The sequence below is a fragment of the Cololabis saira genome, chromosome 13 (assembly GCF_033807715.1).
Source record: "Cololabis saira isolate AMF1-May2022 chromosome 13, fColSai1.1, whole genome shotgun sequence".
NCBI classification, from domain to species: domain Eukaryota; kingdom Metazoa; phylum Chordata; class Actinopteri; order Beloniformes; family Belonidae; genus Cololabis; species Cololabis saira.
Genome location: NC_084599.1, coordinates 10561552 through 10584739, shown reverse-complemented (window position 1 = coordinate 10584739; position 23188 = coordinate 10561552). Strand labels below are relative to the sequence as shown.

The window sequence follows — 23188 nt, the reverse complement described above, 5'->3', positions numbered from 1 at the left end:
ATGTTTGAGATGGGAGACGACAGTTATTATTCCAACTATTCCAACTATCAAGTTTCAGGTCCTCCTCTGTAATGGAAAAACCTTAGTATGTCTGCAATCCTGAACAAGCCTTACTTCATTTTACTGTCATTTCCTATAATCAGGTTTTACTTGAAGAGCTCTTCCAGGTTTTCCTCTTCAAAATCCTGTTTATAAAGTAGAAACAATGTGCTGCCATCTGCTGGCCATGACTGTAGCTGCAGTTGATTTCTACATCGCTTGATGAAGATATTACATAATTAACAGAGGTGTCAAAAGTATTCACATTCATTACTCAGGTAGAAGTATAGATACTAGAGTTTAAAAATACTGCTGTAGAAGTTGAAGTATCAACTCAAGCTTTTTACTCAAGTAAAAGTATAAAAGTACTGGTTTCAAAACTACTTAAAGTATAAAAGTAAAGGTAATGTAAGGGTGAAAAAAGCCATTAAGGACAAAAGCCATTGAAAATGAATGTATCTTAGTATAATGCAAATATATTAAAGAACCATATATGTGTACTATTGAGCATTAACATGTGTTTCAGAGAGCAGCAGATATGATGACTAGTTGCCTATAAGTATTGTAATGGTGCAAAAAGTCAAACTTCAGAGGCATGTTATCATTTATCCTAACCTTTATTGGAATGTACATCCAAGTTTAGTTGCAGGAATCTGAGGGAACGGATGTAAGAACAAAACTGGACAAGAACATCTGAAACAACCACAACCAAATTCACTCTATCCGGATGGAGCAATTTAACTGGATTGTTTTTTTTAAAGGCCGAAATGAAATAGAGTAACGAGGCTGTTTTTAAAATGTAAGGAGTAAAAAGTACAGATAATTGCATGAAAATGTAAGGAGTAAAAGTAAAAAGTCGTCTGAAAAATAATTACTCCAGTGAAGTATAGATAACCAAAATTTCTACTTAAGTAAGGTAACAAAGTATTTGTACTTCGTTACTTGACACCTCTGATAATTAATAGTATACATCACAAATTAAAGAAATTGTACCTTGCAGCTTATTGATGAACACTTCTTCAGGAATGTGATGTGTTCATCAATAAGATGTAAAGTAACACAAACATTTGTTAAAGTATTAGAACAGTTTCTGGTACTTTAACAAATGTTTTTGTGCAAAAACCTCAGTTGAAGGAAGAGCAGAATTAGACCTAACTCGCCACAGTCTAGGTTAAGCTTGGTAAAACAGAACTTAGTTGCAGGTGGTCTCCACACACGTGTCGTACTCTTTGTTGTCCACCTCCCATATTCAGGTGTGACAAACAATAGCTGGTGCTTTTACATTACATTATATGACACTGCATGTAGACTTCTAAAAACAGGGATATAATCAATCGAAAAAGTAGAGCGAGGCTTGCAGAATGCTAAAAGTGCAATTTCTAAAAGGAATAAAAGCAATTACAAAGTGTGAGCAGAATCAATAGCACAGCTAGAAAATCACCTTAAATGGAGAAGTGCAAAGGGGAGTGGTTAGTTCTCTTAGACAGTAAAATGAGAAGATGAAGATGGAAAAGGTGTGTCTTCAAGAGGTGTGTTATGGAAACATTTTCATTCTGCTAAGAGAGAAAGTGAATTATTAAATCTAGATGTAATAGGCTTACACTTACGTGCTGAGAAAACTACACTTGACTGCACATCACACAGACTGTGACTTTAGTGCTGCTGCAGGTTTGTAACAGTGTCATTAAGAGACTAAACATTACCACGGAGCATCTTAAACCTTTGTGGCATGTGAGCTAAAAAAAACAACACTGACTGTGTGCATCAGTGTGCATGTGGTTCATACACTGCTGCATTTCTGTTAAACACTGCATGTGACTGCATTTCTGTGTCTCTGTATGTAGCAAAAATATGACAGAGAGAAGGAAAAAAACACCAGTTTTTTAGATGGATGACTCATCCCTTAATAGAGCATAAAAATGAGTAAGCACAATCATGTTATGTACATTAGTTATGTAAGTTTAGAACAGACCGTGTGGGAAAAGAAGGAGGGGTCGCAGTTTAGGTAAAAAACGACTTAAATAGCACTTGCATCTAGTTTACAACAAAGCCAAAGAGCTTTGAACTCTCTGTGATTAAAGTACATCTTCCAAATGGTTCTGATATTACTCTGATCGGATGCTATAAGCAAAGCCACGTCTCTACTCTCCAACCTTCTCCACATCTGGACTAAGTCTGAGATGGTTTTACTCGGAGACTGAACTGGGACTGGCTATTGGACTTTTCAAATTCTTCTAAAGACACTTGTGACTCTCTTTGTTTGGAGCAGCTAATTAATTCACCAACCCGCTTAAATAAAACCTAAATAAGTCCACCTTGGTAGATGTTATTTTAACAAATGCACCTTGCAGATTCTCTGCAGCTGGAACTTTCTGTAACGGTGTTAGTGATCATTGTGCTGTTGTCTGTGTTAGAGGTAAATTACATTTTATTTATAAAAGGCAGTTTAAAGGAGCATGAGGCTCCTTTTAAGAACTAAGACTCATTAGCGCCACCCTTCACCACGACGGCCGTTGGGGGTACTGCAGCCAACAGCGAAGCCGGCACGGGAGAACGGGGAGAACGCGCATGCAGCGTCATGTGACGTCACATCCACAGGACAGCGCGGGAAATTCGGGACCGAATTGCAGCACATTTTGCAGCACACAGCCTGTTCAAGGCAACGGGAGATACGCTAGAGGGCTCATTTTTTTTGGTTTGGAACGCTTCATCTGACATTATTACTATGAAAACTTAAAACGTATACGAATTTTTTTCATAAATCCTGCCTCATGCTCCTTTAAATGCTTCGATGAGCAAGCTTTTTTACATGATGTATTTAATAGCGACTTCTATGTCTAACAAATGACAGATGTTGTTTTAGCATAGGGTTATTTCAAATCCACCGTCTGAGCTATATGTTAAAAGCATGCCCCTTTAGGAAAATATAGGATATGTGGTAAAAATAACCCCTGGTTTGATGACTCTCTCTCTACCCTTATCCGGCAGAGAAATGCCATCTGGGCAAAAGCAAAGAAATCAAATACTTCCTTGGATTGGGCTTTTTATAAAACATCAAGAAATAAATGTACTAAATGAATAAAAAATGCTAAATGTGATTATTATCTTATTACAATAAATGAAAACATGAATAATCCTGCTAAGGTTTGGAAGCTAGTTAAATCATCTTCTGCTTCTATTACATTAAATAGTCTCCCTGATCTTTCACGGGTGAACCAAAATGGAATCAAGAGTACAGTAAAATAGAAATTGTAAACAGCTTTAATAATCATTTAATTTCCGCTGGCTCAGTTTTCAACTGCTGTACAGCTGAGGGGCATGATGGAGGGCCTGAGCCTGCTCCATGTGACCCTGACCAACACTTCACCTTTGCACCCATTTTAACCTCTCAAGTTCAGATAGCTCTTAAGACCCTAGATGTAAAAAAAAAATCCTCAGGTCCAGATAAGATAAAGCCATTTTTTTTCAAAACTGCTGCAGGTATTATTGCAGAGCCTATTGCCTCCATTGTTAATCTCAGTCTTTGCACTGATGGAATAACCAGCTCATGGAAATCGGCTTTGCTCCTTAAAGGATGGTGAACCTTCTGACCTAAATAATTACAGCCCTATCTGCAGTCTGTCGGTCACGGCCAGAGTTTTAAAATCGCTTATAAATGAGCAACTGAAGATAGTTTTAACTGAGAGAAATATTCTCAGTGAGTCTCAGTCCGGCTTCAGATCAGGCTGTAGTACTACAACAGCAGTGATGCACAAATTATATTGTCAGATGTTTAGACAGTAAGAAACACTGTGCAGCATTGTTTGTTGATCTGTCGAAAGCATTTGATTATGTGGACCATGAACTTCTACTGCAGAGACTTTGCTGCATAGGCCTTAGTGAAATGGCTCTGAACTGGTTTAAAAGCTACCTATCTGAAAGAACTAGTAGAAAACTACACCTCAACTCTTCTTAATGTAAACAAAGGTGTCCCTCAAGGTTCTATTTTGGCTCCTATCTTATTTTGAATTTTTATTAAGGATTTAGGTAATGCAAGAAGTCCGGCACATGTTCATTTATATGCTGACTACACAATTATTTATTCAATGGCCCCTTCTTTAAATCAGGCCATAGAGCTCTGCCTTTCAAACACTACAGCGCTCCCTGCTGGAGTTACAATTAGTTCTAAATTCAAAGAAGACCAAATTTATGACCTTCACTCGCTCTCGTCTAAATGTAGTTGTCAGCACGATCTCGACATTAGATGGTATGTGTCTTGAACGAGTTACTTCTTACAAATATTTGGGTACATGGCTTGAAGACAAGATGTCTTTCAACGTACACATTGATAGACTGCTGAAAAAGCTTATGTCGAAACTAGGTTTTTTCTTTCGTCTGAAAAAATGTTTTTCATTCAAAGCCAGAAAGAGTCTTGTGCAAAGCTCGTTCTTATCGGTTCTGGATTATGGAGATGTGATATATATGCATGCACTGTCTTCCCTGCTTAAAAAGCTGGACTCTAGTTATCATGCAGCAATCATTTTCCTTTTATGCCCCTTCATTATGGAATGAGTTGCAAGATAAAATTAATCTACAGGCCCTCTCTGTAAATGTGTTTAAAGGTTAAAATCAGCCCTTCAGGAAACATGTAGCTGTTTTAAAATCAATTTTCATTTAAGATTTTCCTTTACCGTTGATTTTATATATTTTATGTCTAAATAAATAAAGGCTAAATAAATAAATTAATAAAAAGCCATCAAATGTCTGAAGTCAGAACCTTTTCATCCAACATGCAGGAAGTCTGTTTCACTTCCTGTTTCAGTCGCAGGGTACTAATATTGGAGGAAGGATATAAGGCAAGGCACAATATATATAGCAGTGATTCATAGTTATATAGCACAATTAAACAACAGGGTGATTCATAGAGCTTTACAAAGTTTCTTGACAAATACCAGATAATCAATCAGGGTCAATATGGATGGAAACAAACACCTCAATGGCAATAATTGAAGCAATAGAAGAAATCACTAATGCACTGGGCCCCCCCAAAAAAAAGGCTGTTTTTATTGATTTAAAAAAAGCCTTCGACACAATCAATCACTCAATCCTATTCAACAAACTTGAATTATATGGTATTAGGGGGATTACAGGGGAGTGGTTAAGAAGCTATTTAACAAGAAGAGAACAATATGTTAAAATGGGGAATTTTACATCAAAACATCTGGGCATTTCTTGTGGTGTCCCCCAGGGGTCTGTTTTGGGACCAAAACTGTTCAATGTTTATATTAATGACATATTCAATGTATCTCAATCGCTAAAACTAATACACTTTGCAGATGACACCAACATATTCTTTAGTAGTAATAATTATAATTAACTTGTAAACACTGTAAATGAGGAATTAAATACATTGAAGAAATGGATGGACAGTAATAAATTATCATTAAACTTAAATAAGACTAAGGCAATGATGTTTGGAAACTCGATAACCAACTCACAACTACAGATAATGAAGGTGTCCATATTGAAAATGTAGATGACAATACATTTTTAGGAATTATAATAGACCGTAAATTATCATGGAAAGCCCACATCAGACACATAAAAACAAAAATCTCCAAAAGCCTTTCAATTATAAACAAAGTGAAATCTCTACTTGATTTAAATGCACTCCGTACTTTGTACTACTCCTTGGTACTGCCATACTTCATGTATTGTGTTGAAGTTTGGAGAAACAGTTACCAATGCACAATGAATCCATTAGTCACATTACAGAAACGAGCAGTGCGAATTATTCACAAGGTTGGATTTTTAGAACACACTCATATTTTGTTAATTCAGTCAAAACTATTAAAAATCCATGATCTTGTAAAATATTATACGTCAATAATCCTATTTAAAGCATTCAACAAATCACCACCAAGTAACATACAAGATTTTTTCACAGTTCAGGAGAGAACTTATAATTTGAGAGGATATGGTGATTTTAAAATACCTAAAGTTCGAACTACTCGTAAAAGTGTGAGATTTTGGAACAGTCTGGATATCCAACACAAGCAATACCAAAATATCCACAGATTTAAATTGCTATATAAACATATGGTCTGGTCAAATTATAAAGAGAGTGGGTGGTAACACTTTGTTAAATCAACTTCCGTCTTGAAATGTTGATGTGTAATTGTTGTTCCTCATTTAGTAAGTATTTATTGTCCATTACCTTCTGGTACTGTTGTTCTTACCATCACTGACGTGTATGTATGTACTATATGTATGTACTATATGTCCATGTCCATTATGTCCATTACCTTCTGGTATTGTTGTCCTTACCATTGCTGGTATTTATTATAAAATATAAGTTAACGGTGTATTATAAATATAAGTTAACGGTTAACTGTCACCCGTGGTGACAATATACATTGTTCCTGGATTTGCACGCATTGGGGTTGTGAAATGCATCTGCATTTCACAACCACAATGTGTGTAAATTTAGGTGAGGTGAACTGTAGAATAATTTTTATTATAATTTGATATAGGTCTTTTGTTCATTGTTTTTTAAAAATGTTGAGACAGGAGGAAGCCTTAAAAAAATCTGTCAAGTTGTTAATGAGAAACAGGGGTGGATTAAATACATTTTCTGTTAGGTAGGAGCACTGGGTGATAAAATGGGGAAAAAACCGGGATACAAATATTAGGAAAAAATTAAAAAAAAAAAAAAAGGTATTTGTTTAATTTTCTGTTGCAAGCAGGTCACTTATGTTATGTTGTATTGCTCGAAATAAATATGAACTGAACTGAACAGAAAAATAAATAAATAAAAATAATAATAATAATAATAATAATAATAATAATAATAATAATAATAATAATAATAATAATAATAATAATAATAATAATAATAATAATAATTATAATAATAATAATAAAAATATAATACATAACATAATATATATAATACAAAACATAATTTACAAGATTTAAAATAATCACTTAAAAACTATTAACAAATGCTATGCAAGAATTAAAGGCTGCAATGCATTGTAGGAGATTACTGAAATGCAGCAGTAAATAAAAAGGTTTTCAACCTTGACTTAAAGCAACTGAGAGTTTCAGTAGCCCTTTTGCATTCTAGGAGTTTGTTCCACAGGTGGGGAGCAGAAAAGCTGAAAGCTATCTCATCGTGTTTGGTTCTAACTCTGGGTACAGAGTTGGTACTGACGACCTGAGGGTTCTGGCTGGTTCATAATCGACCAGGAGACCAGAGATGTATTTTGGCCCGAGACCATTCAGAGATTCATAAAAAAACAGCAGGTTTTTAAAATCTATTCTGTGACAGACAGGAAGCCAGTGTAAAGCTCTATATACTGTATACATGTATCTGCAGGCAAAAACAGTTTGTACTCTTCTCGGACTGAGTATTGGCTCGTCAAAGATTTGCTCTCTAGCTCCTCCCATTGATTCATCTGCTGTTACTAAAGAGTAAATCATAGAATCTGTTTGTGATTAATGGAAAAGTAGACGATATCACCACATCTTAAGTGGGATTGGGCCTTGGTTTGCAGCATGAGACCATACATAAGAGCTTTGACTGCTGACAGTGTGATTTTTTACTGACATCTAGATGGTCATAATATTCATAACTGTCACGAGGTTTATGCAACAGGCCTGAACCTGCAGTAGAGATGCTGCAAATCATGCATTTGCGGATCAAAGCTTTGTGAATGTGTTGTTTCTTTTCATTTCAGTCATGCAAAAGATTCACACTGGAGCTCTGTTTTTTGCTTGTAAGCCAGTAACACAAAGTAGTATTCATTCAAGATGCTTTGCCACAGGTTGTATTTCATACCGGATTTTTCGCAGGTTATGAAAAGGTTCACTACAGATTTACAGATTACAGATTTAATCTGTAAAGCACTAAAGACTTAAACATTGAGACCTTTTTAGGGTGGAATACTTTGTGGAGTTATGCATTATTAAAGTTCAAATACATCCCAGAAATCTAGCAAATTCTGATGCCATATGGTTATTTTTTTATTATATTTACTTTTTTTGAGGTTTGTTTTTGCATATTCTTAATGATAAATCTGGGGATGCATTGAAATGCAAGATGCATGTCAATAGCAAAATGCAGGGTTTGTCGCCATTGAAGGCAACAGCTGGCGATCTGTTAGTGTTACCCACAATGATGATTCTTTAAGCAGCAAAGTGGTGAAGTTTCACAAGTGGGTGAAATGACTCTGCTCTGCTGAGCAGCGAAAAAGCCAGTGACTAACAGCGAGCGCTGCTTTTGTAAGCCTGACTAGGAGCTTTTCATGTAAATGAAGTATGAATATAGTTCACATAAACAAGCACATTTCTCAAAAGTCTTTGGAGGTTAAAAAAAAGAAGAAGAAGGAAGTGTAAGAAGAAAACATCCTTTTCCTCTTATGTTTTCACTTCCCTCTTTATCAGTAGGCAGGAGAGAGTGTCTGTCCTCTCTGTTTTCTCCTTCCTCATACTGATCCTGAGTGACTGGTCAGTGTCAACAAGAGATCCTCAGATGTCCCTCAGTGGCTGATGACCTGCCAGATTACACAGATAAAAACAGGCAGCTCTGCCACAACAAAAATTAAAAAGTAAATACTAATAAATGTTGTACTCTCGCTCCCCTCTCTCTTTCTCTTTCTCTCTCTGTCTGATCATTAAAGAAAAGTGAACAAGACAACGTTGGAATTACAGTTTGCTGTTATGTAGACAGCCGGCAGGGGGCGGTGTTGAGTTGTAAACGCTCTGCATAAAACTTAAAAAGATTTTATTTTATTATCCTACAGTACGCTGCCAGGCATCAGGTATCTTGATTCAGTGCATTTTGTTCGTACCTTTTCAGTTATAGAAACTAATTAAGGACTTTAATCACGATTCTGTAACTATTTGCTGTCATATTATTTACCATTTTCAGATACCTTAGAAATCTACCTCCCTACATAACACAAGCAAATATTATGCTTCTTACCACACTGTGTTATTTTTACAAGAATCATATCTGCCTCAAACAATGTTGTGTATAAAGGTAGTATAAATTCATAAAGCTGTAAAAATAATTCAAAGTCTTGATAACAATGAACTAGTTTTGAATTCAGAACTGTAAGTTTCCTTGTGAAACAATACAAATGGTTCTTCCACCACACTATTTGTCTATTATATCAGCACTTTATTCAGGCAGATACTCAGCATTTACTATAGTATTCAGCTGAGATATCTCTCTTTGTGGGTCACTGTTTGAGAGATAAAAACTAAGAAAGACACAGACATTTTGTTTGTGCTGAGCCAAGCTGAGGAGAGCTTGAGTGGCTAATGTATATAAAAGAGTGTGTGTGGAGCTTTGGCATCCCAGCTGTGCAAACTGACCCTGACCACACAACGATTGTGTCAGCAGCACACTCACACGGCGATGGAGGAGAGAAGTAGGACAAGCTAAGGATCAACAGTGAAGTAAGGTGTATGTGTGTGTGTGTGTGTGTGTGTGTGTGTGTGTGTAGGTAGGGTTGAACGGTAAGAGCTGATTCCCCACATTTATTACTGTTAAAGGAGCTTGAGGCTCCTTTTAAGAAATGAGACTCTCTAGCGCCACCCTTCACGACGACGGGGGTACTGCAGCCAACAGTGAAGCCGGCACGGGAGAACGGGGAGAACGCACATGCAGCGTCATGTGACGTCACATCCGCAGCCTAGCGCGGGAAAATCGGGACCGAATTGCAGCACATTTTGCAGCACACAGCCTGTTCAAGGCAAAGGAGAGATACACTAGACTCTAGAGGGCTCATTCTTTTGGGTTTGGAACGCTTCATCTGACATTATTACTAGAAAACTTAAAATGTATACAGATTTTTTTCATAAATCTTGCCACAATCCGGCCTCAAGCTCCTTTAAAAGTTTCATTTTTTTTTCTTAATTTCATTTCATTTATTCCATTCATGGTATATATTCTTAATAATATTGTACAAAATTGCATGAGTACACATTATCACCATGAAGGGAAAGGAGCAGGAAGAAGAAAACTTATGATACCTGCCCCCTAAACACAGACACTCTCTCAATGCTCTCTCCTGCAAATGAAAGTGCAATTTCATCCTTTTTTCGATTTGTAAAAACCATAAATTTAGTTTTTTTTTCAGATTTAACAAAAGCTTATTTTCATCAAACCAACTTTTAAGTTTAACCATTTCATTGGTGATATTTTCAGCAATAAGCCCCAAATCATCCCCAGAACAAAAAAAAAATTGTATCATCTGCAAATAAGACAAACTGTAGAGTCTTTGAAACTTCACAAATATCACTAATGTATAAAATAAAAAGTTTATAGGTCCCAAAATGGATCCTTGTGGGACTCCACATACTGTCCTCAGACATTCAGATTTAGAACCCTCCAGCTGAACAGTTCATTCCCAACATGCCTTAGGTCACTACAAACTACTAAACCGGATTAATATGAAGTGACGTAGATGAGGGTTTTTGAGAAAAGAGGCTCAACATTCAACAAAAGAGAGGAAACGGAGGAAGAAAGGGTGAGAGGTGGGCAGAGAGCAGAGCCAGCTTCCCCAGAAAAGCATCCAGGCACCAGGACAGGGAAGCATATTTACTCACTCTTCCTGCCTATCAAGCTCTCATTCACTTCCGGCACTGGGCCAGGCACACAGAGTCACTGCCAGCCACGGTCCGGTGACCCCACTTCAAACACTTCATTTCAGCTTGATTTATCTGCTTTGATTAGAGAGGCATTTTAATGCTTTATATTTTCACATCTGCAACCTCCAACTATGAATCATTGCTAAATATAAACATGGTTTAGGTGGAGCCTCATTACATTTTAAAAGGGAATTTTGTCAGGCTGAGTCACGGCGACGCTCTGAGTCATGACTGCAGCAGGCCCAGATCTGGACGACCCGGTGGAGTCGGCGGCGGAGGTCACGCTGATACAAAACACAATTAAAGGATCAAGAACTGGAAAAAATATCTTTAAATTACCAGTAAATGTCATGAATTAAAGATTTTATTTGAGGAAAAGTACAGAACTACCTTTGCTATTTCCAAAAGAATGCATTGATTAGAAAATAAATGTTATACTGACATACAAGGGCGAAACTTTAGTTTCAGAGGTGGGGGGGACACAAATAGGAACGGCAATTTTGTGCGTGTAGCTGTAGCGTGGATGTGCAGTGTGGCTTTGTAAGACTATGTGTGTGTGAATGCGAACAATCAAACAATTTTAATATGCATTTACTTTTTTAGACACTTTTTAACTTTTTTTTGGCCCGTTTTGGGAAAATGCTGGATCTGCATTCTTGGCCAGGCTTCATTTTCATTTTCAAAAGCTTGGGCACAGAAAAAAACATAAGATTCCATTGACTCCTCCTTGTTTATAATGGAGCCAAGGAAATTCACAGTACCACTTCTCTTGAAATCTTAAGGTTTTGTTGCTGTTCTACAATCACTTTTGGGCTAACATGTTTGGGTTCCTGCCTGCACTTCTTCACTTGCGCCTGTATCCACACATTTCTCCTATGAAATATGAAAATAGATCATGTTCATTCCTTCCTTTCCTTATAAACAAAGGGCCGTCAGTATCTTCGCACAGAATGTCTCGATGATTCGCAATTACAGGCTGAGCCTTACGTTAGTTTTTAAACTGTAAAAAGTGGGGGGGACAAAACACGATTTTGAAAAGTGGGGGGGACATGTCCCCCCTGTCCCCAGTGGAAATTGCGCCCATGCTGACATATATTATGACAATAAGTAGATGCAGATAAAATCTGTAACGCCTTGAAAAGATTTGGAAAATTATAACATGAAAAATGTAGCAAGTGGAACTAGCGTGAGATAACCCACACAGGTACATGCAAGAACACCCCAACCTGGGTGTGAACTGGGACCCATGTAGGTGTGAACCATCATGCCAACCGCTGATAGATCTTGACTTTAATTTTCCCCCCCAAATATTTTCACTGGCTCTACTATAAACTAACTTTCAACATAAAATATATCTAACATTTTAGAGGACAAGGTCCCTGTGACTGATGACATCATCAAAAGAAGCGCTGATGCAGCAGCACGTAAAACCATTTAACTCCTGAGGGTGAAGGTTGAGCCCTTTGGAATAAACAACACACGTATGACTGTGTAGTTAGGTTTTTTTCACCTCTGTGTGCTGAGAACCACCATGACAAGCCGGAGGGAGAATTAAATATGCTCCACAAATGTGTAATCTGATATAAATTATGTTATATATATGTTCTGTTATCTATTCTTTCTCATATTAATTCTTATATGTTTGTCTGTATCTCTGTTAACTGTGCTGCTGCTTGCCTTGGTCAGGACACTCTTGCAAAAGACCTCAATGAGGGTATTCCTGGTTAAAAAAAAAGGTTAAATAAAAAACACATCATTCTTTTCAATCTGCACAGATCTGTTATTTGATGATCCAGTCAGGGGAGTTGAGAGGGAGAGACTCTGACCGATAATGACTCATACACTGTTGAAATTTGTAACTTAACAACAAGCCCAAACCAGTTCATGTATGAATCATAACCCCTAAAAATGAAGGATTACATGTTTTTACTCTTTAGCACCTACTTCTTTTCATTTGCTTTCGGCTTCATGACATTTGGTTTTAGAGCAAATCTGAAAAATGGACCAGATAGCGTATGAAGATTCATCAAAGTGTCAATGGTTGATGCAAGGAGGTCACAGAGGGGAGTATTATCTGGAACAGACACACACACACACACACACACACACACACACACACACACGTTAATGTTGAACGAGGTGAGATGAAAGTTGTTTCCTACAGTTAAAAGTTGCAGGATGAAGTTTGGACAGTGCATCCTGTTTTCTCTGGTAAATAAGCAGCCATCAGAAAAACATTCCAGCCGAGCATCCGGCGACGTTGCTAAACTCTAACCTCAACTCAGGCATTACCTTGTTACAACCAAAAACGTAATAACGGCCAATAACGTAATAACTGCCAATAATGTAATAATTTTGGCCATTTCAAATGTAATAAAGCCAATAGTGTAATAATGTGCCAATAATGTAATAAAACTTTTGAGTCAATAATGTAATAACTTTTTGCCGATAATGTAATAATTTTGTAATAATTTTTTAATACCAGGCCAATAACGTAATAACCAGCCAATAATGTAATGCCTTATTACATTATCGGCAAAAAGTTATTACGTTATTGGCTCAAAAGTTTTATTACATTATTGGCACATTATTACACTATTGGCCTTATTACATTTGAAATGGCCAAAATTATTACATTATTGGCCATTATTACGTTTTTGGTTGTAACATACTTGTAATCCAAACCAGGATCCCAAACAGATCCTAATGCCTACAAGGGTAGATCTTCACAGTTTTTAAGTTTGTATCGGATCATTTTCTCTAAAGTAACAACATCAAGCAGACAGAAAAGTGATTTCCCCCCTTTCTTTTCATTTCTGTTCTTTCAGCTTTGAGTTGCTGATATAAAAGACATCATTTACCAGAGAATGAAGCCTTCTTACATCTAAACTACTTATTAGGTTTAATACAAGGTCATGTGGTGTGACTTTACGGACAACCCAATAAGCTTCTTAACACGGATCAAGAAGAGATTTTAATATATAAAAAAACTTCATTTTGTCAGAACTCCATCATGACAACGACTCTAGATGATGAGAAACATACATGAAATGTTAACTATTTTCACTAGAAAGAAAGCAGGACCATGTATCATGGAAAATAGCTGCCATTGTCGGTAATTCTTAGACACTCTCCCATAACATCCTCCCTGTTTCTCAGCTTTCCTGTCTTTCTTTCCTTCTTCTTCCAATTCAAATTCTCTTTGGGCAGTGGATAGTCTTTTTTTTAAAAAAAGGGGGGTTGTGCCACCAAGTTTTGACTCCTCCCCCTCTGCTGGTGATGGATGTAAGGGGTGAGGAGAGAAGGAGAGACAATAGACTTTAATCACTCATGTGGTTGAGAGCTGCTGGCAAAGCTTAAGTCCAGGCGTGCTGAGAGGAGAGAGAGAGAGAGAGAGAAAGAGAAAGAGGAAAACAGAAGCTGGTGGGGAGAGGAATAGCAGAAACAAGACCAGAGACGACTGAATTGGACAACTTCTGAGACACTTGTTATTAGTATATATCTGACACGGAGCTTCCTCTTTATCTGGATAACGAGTTCCAGCTCCAGACGGCTCCACACTCTGCTGCTGCTGCTGAGGACATCTCCATCCACTCTGCCGTCCACTCTGAAGCATGCACTGGCATCCTGGCCACCCCCGCCGCTGATGCAGGTGGTCAGCATGATCTCCCAGTACCCTCTGGCCACCCTGCTGCCCTGGCCCGCCAGCCCCCAGAGCCACCACGGCCCTGACCTGGAATGCACCTTACTGCTGGAGGGGGAGGGAGGTGTCGCCCTGCAGAGGTACCAGCCTCGCTACCCGGAGAGCAGCCCCCACCACTGGGTCAGTACACAGGCAAAAAGTATTGTGTCTACCAGCTCTGTTGTTTATTGAAGTCTGTTATTAATTTCTGTGGGGGGAAACACAAGTACTCCCAGGTTTCCTTCAACAATCCGGCAGATGTTAACCTTCGCCTAGATGGCCTTCCTGAGTTGTTTGGGGTGTGTGAAATGTTGCAGTTCCGCTACAGTCTTAACGTGTCCTGTGTGTTCAAGTAAAACTTGAGAAGTGGGATGGAAAGTTTCTCGGAACACGGCAGAGGCAATGGAGAAGTACTGAGAAAAAGACAACTGGAATGATAAACATTTAAAGATATGCAATGAGAAGCAGAGATATTAGTGGTGATTCTCACTCCTTCAAGGACTTTTTGTTGGACTAGTCTGGTGATTCTGAGAAGGTGTTGGAGAGTGATGGGGGGGGGTTGCTGAATATGCCTGTGCTTATGTGAACACTTCTTAAAGAAAATGTGTTTTGGCTCCAGCTGGAGGGACGTGAAAGCAGCCAAACCTGCAATTTAAGGGCTCTTTAGATAGAAGTACGCTACACATCCTGATGAACATGAACCGAAGAGCATTTTGAAACCTAATTAAATAACTGAAAAATGGATCTGTGATTGGTTCATCGTTAATAAAAGGGTCCTGTAGTCTTCCTGTGACTTCTTGCAAATTAAATGTGGAGCAATAAGTCAGCTAGTCAAAGTGCAGTGACCCGTACTTGACAGGAAGCTTTTTGTTGGGACGGATGAGACGACAGTTGACTTCTGAAAAACTGTCATCCACATTCACTGTAACTTATTGGTCACTGAGCGTGTGCATGTGTGTGTGTGTGTGTGTGTGTGTGTGTGTGTGTGTGCGTGTGTGTGTGTGTGTGTGTGTGTGTGTGTGTGTGTGTGTGTGTGTGTGTGTGTGTGTGTGTGTGTGTGTGTGTGTGTGTGTGTGTGTGTGTGTGTGTGTGTGTGTGTGTCTGTGTGTGTGTGTGTGTGTGTGTGCACGCGTGCGTGTGCGTGCACACACAAGGGAGTCTTGCTGACTGGTCAGAGTTCAAAGAAATGAGAGTTTGCATTTTATTTCAGCAGTTTTTATGTCATTACTGTCACACAGATAAGGAGAATAAAAAGTTACTAGTCACATGACACTTCATGTTACAGCACACTTACTGTTGTTAATTTATCTTTGATTAACTGAAAATGACCCTCAGCAGGACATTATTCCAGTGTACTTGTTGTCATTTGTTTGCCTGTGTACTTTTGTAGCTGAGATTGTCATGGAAATACTCTCACAGGTTTTCCAGTGGCACACAGACTTTTATTTGGTTTAACGATTGAAGTCTGGTCTGTGAAACACACTTCTGAAGTGTCCTTGAGCAGTGGAATATATGCTTGAGTCCTGATAGGGCATTGGTTTTATTTTTAAAAACATCCAAATGATTACTAGAGAAAGAACCAAATCTCTCAAAAGAAAAATCCTCATCTACATGGGTGCAGAAAGTTTGCTATTCCTTCAAAATGAATCTAGCGATCAACTGTGGCCGAAAGGTAATTATTCAACACACATTCACAGGAAGAGAATTATTTTTGATCCCACTGGCGAATCACCGAGTTAAAAGACAAAAAGGAAATTATGAATTTATTTCCTTCTAAACTGAACCAGCAGCCAACCTCACGTTCCCGGCTGAGACAGAATATACTGTACATGTTCTTTGGGCCATAAATGATGTTGCATAACTTCCATGGTCCTCAGAGGAGCAGTCTCTTAAAACTTATTTGGGCTTTTTTTGAAAAGTGTAATTGCACATTAGCTGAACAATGTTTGGATAAAAAAAAAAAACAACAAAAAAACCCAGATTCACTATTTGACCTTAGTGAGAAGCATGCCGGTGATCTCAACCACATTTTACCCCAACATTAACTTGGTATTTGATCTCCTTATCAAATTCTTTTAAAAACTATCCAGATATTGATAATAAAGTTTCTAAGGATCACATCTTGTTTTTCTTAGTTTAGGAGCCATATTGGCTGAGTCTCACTTACTTGGGTGAGACTGTGTAAGACATATATAGTTTCCTTTTTTCGTACTTCTACTTTTGTCACGTTTCAGATTACAAAAATAGAGCTGATCTGAGTTTTCTTTGTATTTATTTATTTATTTAGCTATGCCTCAACTCTGCTCCTCTTTTCTATAAAAGGGTATATTAGCTATTATTAGCTTATCGCTACCGGTATCCAAACTAATTACCGGCAAGTAAATTGCATTATGGGTAACCTGTGCCATGTTTTGATGAGGAAGAATGCGGTGGAGGAAAACGGCCAAGTAATTCCCATTCTTTCTCTAACAGTCCATTGTAAGTCTGCCATTTTTATAGCTTTGTAACACTTAATAAGCTCAGAGTTGAGTCGGCAGTGAAAGTTCTTCCAAAATATGCCAATTTCCATGATCTCACTGTGACATTGTGATAGGCTATATGTGTGTGTGTGTGTGTGTGTGTGTGTGTGTGTGTGTGTGTGTGTGTGTGTTTGTAGTTTGGGAAGCCATCCTTGCTGTCCATGTGACATCCTGGCTGAAAAGCCGTCGGATCTCACAGCAGCGTTTCCTCCCATTGTTTCAGGCGGTGAGGAGACCGGAGGTTAGCTGGCAGACGCTCTGCTAACGCTCAGATTGCATGCATCAACGCCGCCTGTCATCCTAGTGACTGCTTTTGTGTTGACTTGAGACTGCCCTCTCGATCGGAGCAGAGGTCAACAAGGTGATTATATAGCGGCTGTAATCATTTCCATAAAGTTATGTAAGTGTAAACAGAACCATTATGGTGGAAATGACTTCACATATTCCCCTAGCACAGGGGTCGGCAACCCGCGGCTCTAGATCCGCATGCGGCTCTTTATCGCCGCCCTAGTGGCTCCTTGGAGCGTTTTCAAAAATGTTTGACCTTTTTTTGCCTTTTTTTCTCTTTTTTTCCTGTTTTTCTCTTATTTCCTTTTTCCCCTTGTCTTCTTTCTTCCTTTTTCCTTTCCTTTTTAATCTCGACATTTCAACTTTTGTCTCGAAATTTTGAATTTTTTCTCAACATTTCGACTTTTTTCTCAAGATTGTACTTCAACATTAATCTTGACATTTAGACTTTTTTCTCGACATTACGACTTTTTTCTCGACATTCTGACTTTTTTCTCAAAGAGCATAATGAAAAGAAAATCTTCCTCCTCTAAAATATTTTATTTTTCTCCTGCCTGGCTCTAATACTCTTCCATAGATTTGCGTAACAAAAAGAGTCAAAAAAAGACATTAATTAGCATGCTACAGTTGCAGCAGAAGACCCAGTTACAACTAATATAGATACATGCAGCATGTGTTGCCTTCATTCTAAGGCTTATACAAGACTTTTCATTTTTTGCGGCTCCAGACATATTTGTTTTTTGTGTTTTTGGTCCAATATGGCTCTTTCAACATTTTGGGTTGCCGACCCCTGCCCTAGCACTTGGATGCTGTTTGCAGCAGCTTCCCCAACTCTCAATCAGGGACAAATCTAGGAAATATATCCATTCTTGTGATGCAGAAAACCCTCTACCCTATAAGACGACTGCTCTTTGGTGTTTCTAGGCCTTTCAGTTTACCTTTGTTACTTTGACCATGTTGTGGAACCGAGCCAGTGAAAGAGGTTGATTTCTTCTCTGTAATCACCCTGCTGTACTCTTATGGACATCTTTGAAGTCCAGAGTTCAGGTCAGAGATGAGGGAGGAGCGCTGAGATGTCAGTCATTATCAGCAGTCCCTGAGGACAACAAGACTCCTACACAAACATGTGATCATTCACACAAGAAGGACAGATTGGACTGCAATACCTGGAACTGATCAGAAAAAAAACAAACTTTGTGTGACAGTGGGTTGGTACATGTATAGGGTATTTTACTGCTCTAACTTCACTTTTAAGGCCCCCGATGTCCTTTTTTACTTTGCTGTCTCTGCTGGTGAGAGGAGAAAGGGAATTAAATTGTGTTACGATCAATACAAACTCCAGAGAAGCGGATATCAGTCATCCTCTCGCAGCTGCTGGCTTTTTAGTATTCTGCAGGGCACGGCCATAACCTCAGCGGGCCTGTTACTGGAAACGCAGAAGTGGCTTTACAGATAAAAAAAAACCAAAAGACAACAGAAAAAAACCCAAAGACAACAGAAAAAAAAACAGAAACAACAGAAAAAAGGGAGGTCAGTGATGATGTGTTTTCCATTGAAAGAAATAAGAAAGCTGAGTTTGCGCTCCTTCTTCCTCTTTCTGGCTTGTCTGAACAGAGAAGTGCACGTTTTCTTCTGTGACGTCTCTGCATTTCCACTCCTGATGTTTCCAGTCTTCCCTGTCATGAGATTTGGTGACTTGTCAACGATTTCAACACTCGCCGCAGTTCATTCACCCGGATGAGACTAGTTTCGTGGCTCTTGACCTGTTTCTGTCTGAATTTAACATCCACTCTTAAGCAACAGGCTTGAAATTTTAAAGAAATTGCCTTTCCGATCAACCTGATCACCAGCACGTTTCCCAGACGGCTGAACGTCTGTTTTATTCCAAATTCAGGTCACTCTCATCCTTTTATTAAGATGGCCAGTCAAGATGGTGTTTACTCTCTTGGGTGACCTCCCATGTGCCGCGTTGTCCCGCTGCGTGCAGCTCTGCACAGCTCTGCACAGCTCTGCACAGCTCTGCACAGCTCTGCACAGCTCTGCACAGCTCTGCTCAGCTCTGCACAGCTCTGCACAGCTCTGCACAGCTCTGCACAGCTCTGCTCAGCTCTGCACAGCTCTGCACAGCTCTGCACAGCTCTGCTCAGCTCTGCTCAGCTCTGCACAGCTCTGCACAGCTCTGCACAGCTCTGCACAGCTCTGCACAGCTCTGCACAGCTCTGCACAGCTCTGCACAGCTCTGCACAGCTCTGCTCAGCTCTGCACAGCTCCATAGTTGTGATCTTGGGCCTAATTAGTTCACATAATAGAACTGGTGTGAAAAGTCAATACTGCAGGCATTGTCCCTGTCACCCACATGTCTGTCCCGGGGGAGCAGCATCCCCGCAGGAGCAGCTTGCTCAACTGGAGCAGAAACTCATCGTGCCATATGGCAACACTTGTGTATTTCATGGTGTTTGGAAGTAGGTTAGCATGACGAAGCGTGCAATATGTTAGGTGGTTTTTTTATGATTCTGTAAACGAGTGAATGGGTCAGAAAGCACACACACACACACACACACACACACACACACACACACACACACACACACACACACACACACACACACACACACACACACACACAAACATACTCAACTCTCCTTTTCCTGCACATGCAGCATTAGCCAAGACGCATGACCAGGATCAAGCTGGCATTGTGTGTGTGTGTGTGTGTGTGTGTGTGTGTGTGTGTGTGTGTGTGTGTGTGTGTGTGTGTGTGTGTGTGGTATTAGTGTGTAAAGCTCCGGACTGCTGGTGTCCAGTTATTAATATGGGGGAGGGCGTCGGGGGGGTGGTCAGCACTCACACAGTCCATGTCAGCAGATTACTAAGAATAATAACTCTGCTTTGGTAACAAAGTTTGGTAAACAAAAGAAAAACTGCATCAAAGGAGATTTTTGTTACTGAATGGTTACCACCTTTTTTTTCTTTTTGTTTTATACCATTTCATATTGTTGTGTAAATCATTTATGTAGTTTCATTTCCTGCAGTGCACATGCGTCACCCTTTGGTTAACATAGACATAACTACAAACGGTATCATATTATAACTCTTGGAATAATCACTAGAAGTGAAACTGATGGGACGCATCTCTTTATCGGATAAAGTAAAAAAAACAACAACATTGCTGCAAAAAATAAGAGCAACTGTGCTTTAGATTGGTCCTCTTGGTTTTGCGTTTGGATGGATGGATGGTTTTGCGTTTGGACCTGGCATCAGCTGTCACCAGCAGGTTACCGCTTTGACTGATGTTGTTTTTGTTGCGTGTGTGAGAACTTTAAGGGTTGCATGTACTTGCTGGGCAACAGATGGTCTGGCTCTCATTAGCTGCTGGAGTCAGACAGACACACAAGCCAGTTCAGACCGATTCATTCCAGGCTTAGCAGGGCTTAGATCGGGGGGCGGGGGGTTGTGGGTGGAGTCTCTTTAACTTATTGTGGCTCTCCTACATGCAAATACACCTGTAATTGTCTTAAAAACCAGCATCATCAATAACTCCTGATTTTATTATCTCCTCTTTCATGCAAAAGACTAATCGACCGCAGCGGCTGAAGGAACATGTGTCTCCTGTAATTTCATACAGCCCAGACATGAGCTGGAAGCTTTGGTGATAATGAAACACCTGGACAGAACGTTTTTCCTTTAGGACTGCTCTAATGTGGACTCGAAGGGAGGAGGAGGAGGGGTATCGTGTCCACAGCTCCGGACTTTACTGGAAATGAATGATGTCATCCAGTCAGAGAAAGCTCAGCAACAAGCAGGACAATAGATCTGGAGGGAGCAGAGACATGACTTAAGAGAGGCGGGAGAGGGGAGAGGAGTGCAGAGGAGAGAGGCAGACAAAAGGACAAAAGGCTCAGCCGGCTGAAGAAGCCGTATGTTTCTAGAAAATATGAATTGACATGTCATCAGTAGGAAATCCACCTCCTCTCATCTGCTGATCCGTCACATCAATAAAAAACAATCTTATAAAACATATGCACTTATGGAGGGCACTGACTGACATGGATTCGTTGCTCATAATTGGGCCATTTAAGGTGTGAGTGTCACATTTGTAGGTTTTATTGACTTATAGCAGATCGCCCTGACCCTGCACGATAAATCTGATGCTCCTGTTTTTGTTTTTTTTTCTGGACTGGTTTCACTCAAACCTCTGCTGAGTCTGGATAAACACGGCGGTTTGTGAACTCTGCCCTCTACTGGGAGGCATGCTTTGGAAACACAAACCCACCAACCACACACAAACATACAGTGAAAGGCCGGAGCGATAACTGCGCGTATCAAAGGAAAAAAAACATCATTCAAGACGAATGCACAGACAAAAAAAATAAACATTTGTAATAGATATGTCAATGGGAAAGATCCTACTAATAATGTATCTACCTCTGAAAGATCTGGCTCCCTCCTCTCTTTTTTCTTTTCTTTTCTTTCTTTTTTTTTTGCAACACTAGTGCAAGACGGTCCAGCTGCATCACACTTGTCCATCAGCCATCGTGGATGTTCTCACTCTCTCACTGCGCTGTGAACTCCCCTCCGTCCGCCTCGGTCTCTCCATCTCACAGAGATAATGTCCTTTCAAGCTAATCTCAACAGCACACTACATTTTCTCTGATACATGACTTTCTTATCTTTTATGTAAACACAGAGACATTACACATGCGACTAGAGTTCCTCCCAGTTGTTTTTTGAGTTTAGTTATGGCTTTTCTGTCCTCACATTCCTTTTTTTCCCCCTTGTTTCTCCCTCTCCTCTCCTTTACTTTTGTTGGAGGGGAGAACGACAACCTTTTGTTTCAGTTTTGAGGGTTTTTTTCTTTTGATTGGTTGAGGTCTTGATTGCATTGTGATTCCGTGTACTGGTTTTAAAGGGCTTGTTAAAACCAGACAGAGGTCTCTCCTCTGTTCTCCTCTGTTCTCCTCTCCTCTGCTTTCGTGACTTTTGCTCCAAGCCAGCAGAAAAGCCTCCCAACCAGTCAGGTATGAGGACAGCAGCCTCGCTGGAGTCAGGAGGCTGGAGGCAGGAAGCGGGAGATTTCCTGGAATGTGCGTTTTTCCCCACTGTGGTGCAATAACAGTGCTCGCAGCACTCCCTCCTGTTTTTGTCCCCTTTCTGTCAGCACTGCAGCTCGCTGCTCCGACTGTGGAAAAGAGAGGAGAGAGTACTTGAGAGGCTCACGGATGGAAGGAATCTTTTATTTCAAAAAAATTGTCTGCCCTGTTCAAGGGCTTTCGTGACTATAATTGCGTAACAAAATTTCCACAGAAGACAAAACTTAGAATGAGTGTTGTCTTGAATATAATACAGGAAATGATACTGATAATTGATGGTTTTCACAGTTAGTAAGCTGTATGGTTGTTTGCATCCTTTGTGATTTCAAGGTGTAGTTGCATCAATGACAGCTGGCATAGCTCCACCTCCCCACCCAAGAAATTAGTATATGAAAAACATTGATAATGTGTTTAATTTTAAATTTATCTCAGAAATCAATATAGGTTTCTTCAAAATATTCTATCAAAATATAAATCTTCATAGTATTTTTTATTGTTAAACTAAATGTTGTAGTGGATGCAGTTGTTAAATCAATTTTTCTGAATTGAAATGAGGCAGAAATGACAAAACTCAATATATCTAAAAAAATCAGAACAGGACTTTAATAAACTCAGTAAACGTATATTATATGCTGAAGTATTTCATTTTTGCCAAGGCACATTTCTCTAAGGGCTTCTTTTGTTACTGCAGTAAATTAAAAGACTATAAAATTACTTTTCACTCACAAAGAAAAGCTTTCTGAGCATATGAAATGTGATTGTAAACTTCCGAGCAACTTTTCATGTCAAGCAGCTTTTATTGCATAGAAGATAAAAATGGACCTGGTTCATTTTTTATCTAAAGAATGCTTCAGAGGAGCTGACACTTTTAGGGCCCGGCAAAGATTTGACAAACAAGCTCTAATGTGTTTGGGTGTTAAACGTTTCTT

General features: G+C 39.3%; 1 protein-coding gene across 1 annotated transcript in view; it reads left to right on the top strand.

Moving 5' to 3' along the window:
* The first annotated feature begins 14017 nt into the window (after positions 1-14017).
* Positions 14018-23188, top strand: part of rgl1 (ral guanine nucleotide dissociation stimulator-like 1) — a 29924-nt gene continuing 20753 nt past the window's right edge. The window contains exon 1 of the mRNA XM_061737654.1: positions 14018-14503. Coding sequence (XP_061593638.1) covers positions 14327-14503 — 177 coding nt within the window. The 5' untranslated portion in view covers positions 14018-14326. The remainder of the gene's footprint in view (positions 14504-23188) is intronic.